General features: G+C 44.3%; 1 protein-coding gene across 1 annotated transcript in view; it reads right to left on the bottom strand.

Moving 5' to 3' along the window:
- The window catches only part of RAB4A (RAB4A, member RAS oncogene family), a 44,663-nt gene extending 30,805 nt beyond the window's left edge, over positions 1-13,858 (bottom strand). The window contains exon 1 of the mRNA XM_045783307.2: positions 13,587-13,858. Coding sequence (XP_045639263.1) covers positions 13,587-13,617 — 31 coding nt within the window. The 5' untranslated portion in view covers positions 13,618-13,858. The remainder of the gene's footprint in view (positions 1-13,586) is intronic.
- Between the last annotated feature and the right edge of the window lie 214 nt (positions 13,859-14,072).

The raw sequence follows: 14,072 nt of genomic DNA, 5'->3' as shown, positions 1-14,072 counted from the left end.
CCCTCAAAACTCCACAGTATAAACTCAAACAATCCAACTGGAAAATGGTCATCACATGGAGAGACATTGGCTGAAAAAGATAGGCAAATGGCAAGTAAGCGTGTGAAAATATGTTGAACATTATTACCCAATTAATCAGGGAAATGCAAATTAAACCATAATGAGGTATCACTATACAACTACCAGAATGGCTCAAATAAAGACCAGTGACAACACCAAAGGATGGCAAGGACGCTCAGAAATCCTATCACCCACACACTGCTGGTGGAACTACGCTTTTGGAAATTCGTTCAGTTTCTTAAAACACTAAACATGCAACTACCATCTGACTCAGCAATTGCACTCCTAGGCATTTATCCCAGAAAAATTAAGATTTATGTTCACACAAACCCTGTACCACCAACGTTTATAGTAGCTTTATTCACAATAGCCCCAAACTGGAAACAACCCAGATGCTCTTCAACAGGTGAACGAACTCTGGTACACTCACACCAAGGGACCCTCCTGAGCAGGAAGAAGCAATGAACTGTTGGTATATGCAGTAACCTGGACGACTCTCCAGAGAAACAGCCCCGAAAGATTATGAGATGCAGGATCCCACTTAAAAACACTGTTGAAACGACAAGATTATAGAAATAAAGAACGGATTACTAGTTGCCAGGGCCTACAGAGGGGGTGGGGGCAGGAAGGAAGTGTGTGCCTATAAAAGGGCAATAGGAGATCGTGGTAGTGACAGAAATGACGTCTCTGCAGCTGTGGCAACGGCGATATCCTGGTGGTGGTGTCTTAGGGGAGTTTTGCATGATGTTATCACTGGGGAAAACAGGGAGAGGGTAGATGAGAGCTCTGTATTTTTTCTTAAAACTGTAAGAGAATCTATAACTATTTCAAAATAAAGAGCTTTATAAAAAATAGAAGACTAGGTGATAGTATCAAACAATGTAAGTTTACTATGCACAATCCTAAACTGGAAGAATTACCAAAGGATGTGCTTCAGGCAGGAAATGGGGCAGAAGGAAGGGGGCAGGTAAGGAGCCAAGCTGTCCAGTGTGCTATTTTTGGTGTGGAGAGATCTGTGTTTGGCTAACACAGATAGAACCAAGCACCGCAAGGGGTAATGAATTATTCCGTGTAGGTGAGAAGACTCCAACTGTATGAGGAGTTTCCGTTGATGGCCCTCCTGTTTCCGAGGGGATCCGGAATTCACACACCTCCCTGTAGCTGAGCACCAGGAGACAGGGGGCCCCATGCCCTCACCTTCAACCCAGGGGTCAGGAGTATAGCCCGATGTTCTCTCCTCAGGGAGGGAGTAGCTGAGGTTTGCTGGCCTCATGCCCCCGTCTCTATGGGTACAGTAGAATTTGCATTGATTTTACTGATTTATTTTGTTTTTATAATCTGTGGGGCTTTACTTTCTTTTTCTCTTTCCTTGCTTGAAGTTGAATGACATACACATCAAATACAGAGTATATGTTCTATACGTCAAATGTACGGTGCTTCACAGCTACAAAAGGATTTAACAGGAGCAGGTAAATAGCCATATTACAGAATAATTAAGGAAGGAAAACTGCCCAGTTAGGTTATATAAGAAGATAACCTAATATGAACTAGTTAAATAATTATGTCTACTTAACTCAGATTTGATGTGGTTTTATTACAATGGGTGTTAATTTTAAGGCTCAAAATCACAAGGAGGTTTTTTGAATCCAATCTGTGATAATGATATTTACCTGATGAGGGTTTCCTCAGCATAAATGATACCTGAAGGTGGGGGAAAGACCATATCCCAAAATAGAAAATCTAAAATGAATATGTGCTACTAATGGGCTTTTAATTTTCCAAGAGAAATTTAAATGAGATAATAGAAAAGGTATAAAATAAATAGAAATGGGTGTCCATTTAAAAGTCAACCATTCAGACAAAGATGGATATACTGACCATGGAGTAGAAATCCAGAAATAAGCCTCTGTATTTATGACTGAGCAGGTATCACAAATGCCTGGGAGAAGAAAATAGACAATTTGATAAATGATACCTGGACATCTGGGTATCCATGTGGGGAATAAATGTGAAATCGGACCCCTACCTGAAAACATCCACAAATATTGTTTTCAGGTAAATTAATGCAAATGTAAAAGGCACAATTTTGAAAGACAGGGAAATTCATTCATCATCTGAAGGGGAAAGGAAAGATTTCTTAAACAAGGTACAATAAATGAAAGCAAAGAGGAAAAAAAAAAAAGTCAGCCATTCAGGAACTCAGACAAAATACAGATCAGGAACAAACGACCTCCGAGCCGGCTGAAACAGCTAACACAGAGCCAAAGGACCAAGGCTACGGGAGAAAGCTCGTTCATTTGGAACTTACCGACTTGTCTTTACATTCATTTCAAGGAAACTAACTTCACAGACCACAGGCGATCAGAAGCATATACCCTGCAGGACTGTGAGCTACAGGCACGATGGCAGTCAAGTGCTGACAGCAAAGGCAACCACTGACCAGGAAACGCGCCAGAAAAGTGACTCTAACAGCACAGCACACTTGTTCAGCAATTGATTGCCAATCATGACCTTGAATCTTCCAGAAAATTAAGTCATAGTGAGTAGACAAGATGGCCTCTGCCTTCCTAGTTTCTCCCATGAACAATGGTTTGGCTTTTAAGATTTCCGAAGGTCAGAAAGGAGGCAAAGGTGGGTGGCCTTGACCACAGGATTCGGTCCACGTTTCACTTCCTGGCAGAAGAAATTTATCATGCTGGGACGGTGGAGTCCTCTGAGAGGATTCTGTGGTTTCTGGCTTAGGGAACCAGCTGGTGTGTGACACCAACAAGGGAGATAATACTGAAGGTTCTGAGGAGGAATCCATTTATGGCAAAGTAACGCATACAGATCCAGAGAGATGAAACTTAAAATACCTGTGAGCCAACATGGTGGAGATTTGGGAAGCAGTCCTCCTAAGGGAGAGGCTGAATAAGACAGAGGTGCCAAGTGTCCACTGGGTCTGAGCCCCAGGACCGCACATGAATTCAGCCTCGCCGAAGGTGGTGGCAAAATCAGTCGGCTAAGATTTAAGCAGCAGGGTGTTGCAGATGAAAAGTACTGACAACCCTTACGAGAAACTTGGCTGTGATGGGAAGAAGAGATGGGGTGTTCAGGGGCACTGCAGAGTGCAAGACACACAAACTGGAAGTTACCAGGAGCCAAACAAAGGATGGCTGGTGGTGCAAGTCTGAAAACTCAAGGGATGAGAGCCAAAGTGGAAGGCAGGGATTAGCCTCAGGCACGAAGAGAGACCTCCTTGCCTCTGAGAGTACAAGAGAAGGCTCGAGGATGAGCATGGAGGAAAGTGACTTCACAGGTTGGAGATGTGGTTTCCTCAGCAAGACTGTTCTCCTTCCCTGTCACCTACCAGACAAGAGAAAACGGGCTTGAACAGATTAGTGAACGTTTAAAATAGCAGGTGGAAAGAAAGGGCAAGATGGCCAGGATAAGAGAGAGGATCGCTCAGTACTACTGAGTGCCCTTGGAAGCAGACCACAAATCCATAGTGAACCTGACCTAAAGAGAGCTCTGTCTCTACAGCAGCAGGCAAGGCAGGTTGGGAAGCCAGGGCTGGGGATCTGCAAAGCACGTACAGCTGAAGGACGAAGAAGGAAGAGGCGAAGGAGAGGTCGATGGTGTCCTCTCTGGGGAGGGAACAGCTCCTCACCTGACAGAAGGGGTGGGGGTGTCCAGGAGGCTGGAGCTCCAGTGAAGACTGGGTGGGAGTGAGCAGAATGGGACATGTGAGCAGCCAGGGAAGTGAGTAACTCGAGTGGGGGCAGAAGAGAAGGTGCCTAGAGACGAAGTTAGGAACCGGACACTAAGCAGCTGACCGACCCTTCTGCAGGGATACGGCAGGCTCCCAGGAGCAGCGAGGAGCGGGAGACACCAGGTGACCTTGTAGAATACGCAATAACCCCAAGGTCATCAAGTAACAGCAAAGAGAAGGAGCTAGCAGAGCACAGAACAGAAGATGGCATGCACTTCAAAGAAAAAAATGTTCTGGTGCACTGGTCAGAGGAGTTCAGCTGCAAAAGCCTGGTGAAGTGTTGGTTTAGGAGAGGGAGGAAGCTTGGGCAGCCGCAGAACACGCAGACCTGTGGAGGGCACGTAAAATCAGGAAAGGGAGCTGGGAAAGATGACAAAGCCTAACTCTGGCACTCAGCGGGTCTGAGCCTGACTTAAACGCCAGCAGAGAGGAACTGTGACATCGCGGATCTCACATGTGCAGCACAGACTCCGAGGGCTGCTCTAGGTCTGTGGCAGAATCTGTGCTTCTGCTGAGGAGCTCATCGGGATCAAACCTGCTGCGGGCCGGGTGTGTGGACGCAAGTCCGCAGGTGAGTGAGCCCGCTCAGCCACCCAGCATCGAAACTGCAAGTTCCTAGTTGTTGTCTACAGGATATAATGACATATAAAAAAAGAAGCAATTCTTCCAAAGTAGAAAACTGTCCAGAAAAGGAAGTCAGTGGCCAGAGCAATACACAGAAACAAAGAAACCTAATAAGAACAATTACCCTTAAGCAGGAAACAAGTTTGGATACTTTAAAGAGTAGAAGTTCCATTGGCTTTTGATACATGAGGATAAAATTATACTAAGAAGGATAGGTGGTTTGTGAAATGTTTCAGGAACACTCCAACTAGTGTAATCAGAAGAGAAAAGTTGAACAGTTAATTTTTTATTTGAGGATACATACACAAAATACTGTCTTTCTGAATAGTTACTTTGAAGAAAGCCTTAAATACTACAACAGTACTTGCAATTACATAGACTGAGAAATTACACAGAGAATTACATAGATTCACAATTACATAGATTGCAATTATATAGATTGAGAAATTACATAGAGAGATTATGCAGATCTGTGAAAGCATCGCTTACAAATGTTAAAGGTCTTCCACATTAGTTTGGGAGGTACAAGCTTTGGTCCCTGCTACTTCCTACCCCTCAGTTAACCATGGAAACAGAACAACAGGTTAATTCCAGAAGAATCTTCAACCAGTATATACTCAGAAGGCTTGTTTAGTCACGCAATAGCTAGAAATAACACTGTTCTTGGGAAAAAGTAATAGGGAAAATTAACTTTATTATTATATAATACATACCAGAGAAAATACTCTAACTCACAATGCTTTTATAGTTGTAAACATTTAAAGGAACTTGTTTACATAATAACAAAAAACACTTTAATATCGATTTTACCAAAAGTTTTACCAATGTCTCGACTTAACAAATGTCTCTACAGAACTGAATATAAAAACATAATCCAAAATATGGACTTCATTCTTATAAAGGTATAGTATCCTACATTATCTACATATTTATGACAAAATTACTCAAGGTGCTAATATATGAAAAGTGGAAAAACAGCTATGGGCACCAAATAGCCAACTTCTGTTTGCCCCCAAAGTATTATCATGGTCACAGTGACTCTGCAGAGGAACGTCAGTGTTCAAAACACCAAGTATTTTTAGTGCATTCACAAAGACAATGAGAACTAAGAACAAGTGCAAGTGTACCATATTTGCAAAATGACAAGAGAAACGTCAATTTTTCTAAGAAGACAAGGGACTCTAACGTGTGTGCGTATAGCCAGTGTGGACAGAGGCCCATGCTCTCTCTACCACTGGGCTGCTTTCTCTGACTACTTCCTCACGGGCGGAGGACGGGCGGGAAGGAACATTTGAGTCCGCCATTTTCAGGAAGATCATTACCTGGAACAAACAGCTCAAAGTAAACTGTAGCTTACATTTTTTGGAGACTGTGGTAGAGGCTGTTGTAGTAGATGTTATCTGCCTAACAGCTACTCCCCCAAGGACCCAAAGTAACAGGTGAACGTGACCCCAAAACTGGAGACAGGCTTTGGTTATTTTAAGCCAATTATGGTCATTCGGAGCCAGGGACTAGAGTAGAAATAAATACCAGCTGAAGCTACACAGTGCGAAGTGCTACCCTGGCCACATAATTGGTCTGGGGGCAGGGACTTGACCCAACGTGGCCCCACCAGATGGAGAGGAAGGACTTTTACTCCGTAAGTGCAGGAAGGAACTCCTTTTGTCCATGGATGTAACAAGAAAGCACACCAGATTACAAAGAGTCATCATTTTACAACCGAGGGGGATGAGGCTCACAGGGCTGGCCAGGGGGGAGACATGGGAAGCACTTAGGTCCTTGCCAACACAGCCGGGCTCTGGAATCAGCCAATCCTGAAACCTCCTCATCTATAGTTACTTGAAAACAAAACAAAACAAAACGTTTTTCATATTACCGACAGCATTTTGAGTTGGGTTTTCCATCACTTGCAGTAGGAAGCATTCTGCCCAATAAAATGACCAAAGAGCTAATCACTGATTATTTATTAAACAGAAATTTTGTTAAGCATAATTTTAAAGTCTTTCATTTTTTGCTCATATAGAATCAATTTATAATCAGAAGGTTTTAAGTAAGCAGGGATTTAGACGAGGGGAGTTCATTCAACCACTATTTACTTGGTAACCACCAAATGCCAGGCATTTGAATGTTTAGTGACCACAGATTCAGATCATCTGCTACATCTGCCACCACAGTAGGGTTCTGTGCCCCTAAGAGCCCCCTGGCTCCTGAGCAGAGGGCCAGTCTCCCCCCAAGGTGCTTGATGGATACACCAAAGCCTCCAGAGCTCGTCCACATCCACCTCCACCGTTGACCAGCTTCCACCTGATCAACATGTTCTCTCCTTAGGTTCATTCAACAGGACGGCAGCTTTCCAGCCCTGCCGCTCCAGAAAGCCGGGGAAGTACCGCCATAGCTCTCTGCTCCTGTGCACTGGAACTGCTTCCAGATTCCAAGTCTCACAAGGGCATCTATTTCTTAAAGGATGCACTGTGTGACCTCTTTAGTTCAAGCAAATGTGGTAGGTGGAAGAGGGCTGTTCTTTTTTTAAGATTTTATTTATTTGAGAGAGAGAGAGAGAGAGAGAGAGAATGAGCCGGGGGAGGGGCAGAGGGAGAGGAAGAAGCAGACTCCCTGCTGGGCAGGGAGCCCGATGTGGAGCTTGATCCCAGGACCCTGAGACCATGACCTGAACTGAAGGCAGATGCTCAACCGACTGAGCCACCCAGGCGCCCCTGTGGAAGAGGTTTTAATTAAGAGTTGCATTTATATTACACACAATGTAAAATTTGTTTGACTTCTACCATAAAAGAAAACTATGTCTTAAAGTCAGTTTTTCTGTTAACCTGGCTTTTGTTTCATATTCTGTACCTGAGAGGAAAAACGCTACCTCTCAAATGGAATCACATCAAAGGTGCTTTCAGCAGTCCCTGACGGCTGTATCTAGGAGCCGTTCACAGCACCAGGGACAGAAAGTCACCTCAGCAGCCCCCTGCTTTCAAAGAACTTATGGTCTCATCTTGAAAGAAAACTTTTCTTTGTCACAACTGAGATTTGATCAAATTATAAAACAGATACGCAAAGTCCCTGGGGTGCCTGACTGGCTCAGTCAGTAGAGCATGCGACTCTTATCTTGGGATTGTGGGTTCAAGGCCCAACACTGAGTGTAGAGATTAGTTAAAAATAAATCTTAAAAAAAAAAAAAAAGATATGCAAAGTCCCCAAAGGCAGTGCAAAGACGTAGTGTTTATTCGATGAGGGCTCCTGTAATAACAGGTGTATGCAAATGAACAAGAGAAACAGTACTGTAACTAAGGGAGCACACTACATATAACAATATTTTAAATTATAACACAGGAGAAAGAGATGCTTTGCTTTAAAGTTCCCAATTTTTCCCACATGATTAAAAATTCATATTTGAAAAATTACAAACCTCCCTCCAAAATACATCATTCATAATTTATTAGCACGTTATGAATAGTGTATCCTGCCCCCATATCTAAATATTGTTAGCTGCTTTTAAGACTTAAATGCCAAAGACACAGCACATAAGAGAAATAGAAAGAATCAAAAAACTGACATCACTAAGTATTGTCATACAAGAGTTTGCCCTTTTGAGTAGTGTAGGGGTGCCCTTGGCTATGGCAGAGCCACAAAGCATTCTTTCTCCAGGCATCACAGCCATCATTATGCTAGGGATGTATTGCTATTGGTCAAATCTCTCACCATAAACTTATTTTGGTTTGGAAAGCTTACAGGAGGGTTACAGAGGAAGAGCACTTGCAGTTATACAGTGTTTGATTTATGTATTACGGTGCTATAGTACGCCATTCTTTACATTTACCCTGCTTTGTCCATCCTTTAAGTAGCAATATCTTGCATGTCATTTTAGCTTTTAAATTATATTCACAGCTACAAAGAAGCAAAAAAGTACGCTTCAAACTTACAGAACTTAGTCCATTATCAAGATCATACTGATAGAGGAAGCAGTGGCAGAGACAAGCACTTCGGAACACAGGATTCACAGGTTTTCCCTCAAACTATTTCGACTGGCATGTATCCTAATGGTATTCTCAGGAATGGGGGAAAACAATCCATTCCAACAGTCTTGAGAAGAAATTCAAGAAACATCAGCTTTCTTCTCATTCCAAAGAAATATTCAGAGCAAAGAACATCAACCAGTGGCCTGGTTACATATGATAAAGTGACGACTATAGTACTGAACCTTGCAAAAGAATCCTACCATGGCTAATTCCATACAAAGGGCCCAAAGTGCAAGATACTTTTCAAAAAATGTGGGTGACACGGTCCTTAACAGAAGAGATATTACCACGATTATTGTCAGAAATAAAGTTCACATTTATGCTTACACAGAGTCATTTCTCAAGGAGCACAAACAGCTTTGGAAATACCATTTACTTACATCACTATGATATCCCTACGAAGCTGTGGCATATGTTACCAGTAGTCTGGGTCCCCAAATAAATTTTGCGTAGAGCCCTTCCGACATACCACTGCCAGAAACCACCGAGCTCATCCCTGCCCGAGGAGCTCGCGTCTGTTCCTGCACGCGAGCCAGAGACGCTGCTTCACGGCAGTTCCACGGCTGCCAGGCCGCAAGAGGCCAACAACCAGCTCGACTGCTCAAGTCCCTGTAGCGAAGAACCTCGGGACGATGGGGCTTCTTGCCTTATAATCCACTCAACTGGCCCCAACTTCACCTTCCCTTGCCTCTTCTAGGGTAAACGGTAACCTGAACTATGTTAAGGGATCAGTTTAAAAGACAGAAACTGACTGGACTCAGGAGATAGGATGATGAAGAATTAAAAATGGGTTTTCACTTTCTCTTGGGTAAATGGGTACGTGGGACAAACAGAAAGTTGGGGAGCAGGTGTGGGTAATTAGTTGGGTTTAGGACACATTGTGTTCGGATTGCACAGACCATCCAAATGGAATGGTTAGGTAGGGAGCTGAATCTAAGCTTTTAAGCCTAAGTGAATGATATGACTGGAAATAAAGATTTAGGAGCAAGACATTCACAGGCAAGAACTGATATGCTATATAGTTCAAGTGACTGTGAAAATTACCATTAAGTTTTGCTTTTCTAAAGAACAGTATTTTCAAAGGTCTATGATATTGGAGCCATCATATAGCATAGGGTCTTGGTAATCGGGCCCTGGACCAACAGCACCTGCCTGGGAGCTGATCAGGTGTGGAACCTCCATCCGCCTCACATCTACTCCATCAGAACCTACGTCTCCACACACCAGAGGACTCAGGGGCACACCAGTTAGAAACCCACTGGTGTAGTGTTCCCCAAACTCACCCATTTGCAGCAAATGAGAAAAAGAAAAATACGAACATTAAACATAATAAGTGCATTCAATTTAGAGAAATGTCCTGTATCCTGATGTTATATGCTTCCTTTGTTTTTTGTTTTCAAGATTTTATTTATTTATTTATTTATTTGACAGAGAGAGAGAGGCAGCCAGCGAGAGAGGGAGCACAAGGAGGGGGAGTGGGAGAGGAAGAAGCAGGCTCATAGCAGAGGAGCCTGATGTGGGGCTCGATCTCAGAACGCCGGGATCACGCCCTGAGCCGAAGGCAGATGCTTAAGGACTGAGCCACCCAGGCGCCCCTATATGCTTCCTTTGTTGACCTTGTTTACACGCCCTGTCTTTTATGAAATTAATGTAATGGCTATCTTGGTGATTTCTCTAACAGTAAGTTATTTTATACTTTATTGGTACCACATAACTTTAGAGATATTATTTCCTTTGCCTAAAATATCCTCCTTACTCTACCTCAACTATTAAGCCCCAATTTCTCCATGAGTTCTATTCTAACTACGAAAGCCTATGTATTAGTTTCCTAGGGCTGCCATAACAAATACCACAGACTGGATGGCTTAAATCTAGAGAAATTTATTGTCTAACAGTTCTAGAGGCTGGAAGTCCGAAACCAGGTGTCAGGAGGGCCATGCTTTCCCAGAAGGCTCTAGGAAAGGAAACTTCCTTGCCTCTTCTAGCTTCCGGTGGTGGCCAGCCATCCTTGGTTATCCTTGGCTTGTAGATGTATTCCTCCAATCACAGCCTGCGTCTTTGTATCACATTCTCTCTGCATGTGTCTATGCCCAAATTTCTCTCATCTTACAAGAATACCAGTCATTGGATTAGGGCCTACCCTAACCCAACAGGCCCTCATCTTAACCTGATTACATTACACCTATTTCCAAATAAGGTCATATTCACAAGTACCTGGGGTTAGGACCTGAACATATCTTTTGGGGGATACAATTCAACCCACAACAGTCAATAATGATATATTTTTAAAAGAAAATCTCTTGATAATTCTCCAAATTATGTGGCAAATACTATAATACTGTTTTCAAAATAAAAATATTAAGACTATATTGTAATAAAAATCAGCACAAGACTCACCATTTGTGTTCCTGTTTCACAAATTGTGTTCACTGTAGAAAGTATAAACTCCAAAGTGCAGAGATTTATCTTAGATTTTTCCTCAGTGGTAGACTGCTTTAGTCCTTACTTTTTTTCCCCTAGCATTTTTGGCACCACTTACATTTTGTAGTTCCTTTCTGACCATCATTGCTTGGTACTACCTATTCAACTTGTTCGTTCTAGCTCACAAGTCTTGGTGTCAGGAATTACTTAGGGCCAATTTCTGACTTCCCAAGTCTTAGATGGCTGGAGTTCCTCAGGAAGTTCTAAGCCATACTAACTGGCCAAGGCTTTAAGAATGCTGTGAATCTAACAATAATTTGGGAAACACTGTTTCAGTTTAGAACTATTCAGATCCAGGGTTTCAATCTGAAACCTAAGATTTCAATTTTGTATTACAATATTATATACAGTATTCAATATTATATAGAGTATGTGGTTATATAGTTTCAGGGCAGCAAAAAGTTGAATACTACTCAGTCTATGGAAGGTGAAATATTGTCTTAATATGCTAAAAAACAGGTAGATACAGTTCATTAATGGTACTTTGTAAACACTGGTTCTTTATTTTTCATCCTATCCCTGTCGAGCTAAACAGAGCCTTCTTTTCTGGAAGAGAAAATGACCGTAGAGCACAAAGGAGTTTAAAGGTTAGGCACACATTTCTTTGCCAGCTATCTACCTAAGAGGCAAATGATTGGTTTACTTTTGGGGGAACAATGCTGTGCAAATATGTCAATGATAAATGAAGGTGACAGCTTAGACTTTTGGTTGATTCTTATTTTAGGTTCACAATCTCAACTGCCACATTTGCTGTTTCTAAAACTAATTTTCTATTCCATTAGTTTCCTCTAATTACCTCTATTAGAGGAAAAGATGAAATTGCAAGTAAAAAAGTAAAAATGTATTTGGGAGGTATCATGACATAAGAATCCTGTTGGTTAAAGTCTTTTGATCATCATTTAATCAGTTAATCTGTGACGCTCAAAAGTTCAATTAACTGTGTTTAAAGTGAAGTTATTTCATATAAGACAAATGAAAAAGCTTTACCTCCCACACTCTTCCAGTCCTTTCTTACTAATTCATAATCCCCATTTGGTTTTCTTATTTAGACTTTCCACCCCTCCCTAAAGCTCCTTATCTGGGTTAAAGAAAAAAAGTGTCGGGTAAGGAGCACTTGAAAATAAAGAAAAGCAAAAGCACAGCCAAAAATTGCTAGAGAAATGTATTTTCTTTACAAAATCTCTGACTGTGGTTCTCTATAGGGAGAACCAGACCACATGGATGCACTGGACCATTTGCAGCTCTGACAACACGTAATATGCCTTCGACTTCCTGGAGGATTTCCTAAGCCTTCTAGGAATAGATATAATGCCCCACGTGGCACCAAGAACAAGGCAAGCACAAGTCACAGGAGGGGCTGAAAGTGAAGCAAAGGCACTGTGACCTCACCCCTCTTAGGAGAAAGGTGGAAACCTTCCGAAGGCCCTCTGCACCTCACCCTCACCTTTGGCCCACTGTTTAGCCTCCCCTTATCGAAGCTCCATTTCTCTCTGTGGCTGTCTGGACCTGGACATCTGCTGTTCTGCCATGCTGACTGGTTACTACCTCCTGGGCCTCCCCAGTCTGGGTCAGGTTTCCTTCTAACATCCTTTCCTAGAGCACAATCCTTTAGAACTCCTGCCTGGAGTTTTAACTACTCGTTCGTTAGTGTCATGATGGCATTAACTCTGTATCCCCCACTGACTGCATGCTCCATGAGACCAGAACCACGCCTGTAGTGTTGCCTGCAGTGTGGACAGCGCCTCCTAGCACGTTGCTGGCTCCATCATCCATTCCATACTTATTTGTTGAACAAGCAGCAAGCATGCCAGCACAAGTGATCTGAGTTCAGGTACATACTTTTGAACTTGAACCTCTCCCTGGGATTGTAAAACTCCCAAAGTCTTAATCTGAGAATGCACACATCTGAACAAGTGATCAGAGACTGGTAAACATCTCCTCAAGCCTGATGCAAAGGAGACGTGTAGGATATTATTTATTTTTACCAAGCAGGGCTAAAACAAAACAAAACAAAACAAAACAAAACAAAACAAAACAAAAACACAGTATATGGGAAGGCTTTCCATTACTCAAAAATTATTTGTGGAGGCCCCTCCAGGGGTAGCTGTTTTAGGGGAAGCAAGGATTAAACAGATAGGGCTCTGTTTCCAGGGTGTTTGTGGTTTTAAAAGGCACATTTATAAATAGCCGTAATGCAACCCAGAAAGGACTAAAAGCCCGAGAGACTGAGAAACAGAGAAATAAATAAGGCGAGAGGTCTCCGAAGGAAGATATGGATTAGTCTATCGATTACTTCTCATTGTAACGCCAGGGCAAAGAAAGGAATTCCAAACCAGGAAAGGTCAAGCTGGAATGTTCGAGGAACACACTGAAATGCAGGCGTCGCCCTAAGTCCTTCACATCCCTCGCTGGGGACGACATCGGAGAGCAAAGTCTTGAACTGGCTTCCCAAACCCTGAGCTACTGAAACTGGACTAAGAAAGGGAAAAGCCTACGGATGCGAGCGCGGAGAAAAAGCAAGAGGAAACTTGAAAAAGCAGGTCACGTAAATGCTACACACAGGCGGGCCCGCGCCCCCGCGCCCCCGCCATCCGGCCCCCGCCGCCGCCCCGCGCGCCCCCGCCCGCCTCGCCCGGCCGGCCTCGTACCGTAGGTTTCGGACATGGCCGTCTGCGACATCTTGGGAGCGGCACCGCCTCTCGCCCGGTCACCGGCTGCAGCTCGGGCCGGGCCGGCGGGACGGAGGGTGGGGTCGTCCTCCGCGTCTCGGTGGGAACGGCGTGGGGCAGGGGACCGGAGGAAGGAGGGGCCCGCGGTCCCCACGGCAACCGCCGGCCACCCCGCGGCTGCGGCCCTGCCGGACTCCCGGCTCCGCGCAGGCGCACGGCCTCCGCCTCCCGCCCCCCACCCGCCCCGCGCCGGGCCCGGACGAGGACCAGGAGGAGGAGGAGGAGGAAAGGGGGCGCGAGGCCCGGCCCCCGTCGTGGTCGCGCGTGCGCACGCAGCCCGCGGCGGGCGCTAGGCGCGGGGAGGCCAGGCCGGGGGGCTGGTGGCGCCGGGCAGGGGGGCGGGGGCTGGACTCGCGGCTCGGGGAGGGCGGGGCGCGGACGGAGGGGTGCGGCTGGCCAAGGTCG

This window comes from Ursus americanus, chromosome 6 (assembly GCF_024610735.1).
Source record: "Ursus americanus isolate L20-20 chromosome 6, mUrsAme1.1.p, whole genome shotgun sequence".
In the NCBI taxonomy this organism is placed as follows: domain Eukaryota; kingdom Metazoa; phylum Chordata; class Mammalia; order Carnivora; family Ursidae; genus Ursus; species Ursus americanus.
The sequence above is the reverse complement of the archived record's forward strand: the minus strand, read 5'-3'. Positions and strand labels throughout refer to the sequence as shown.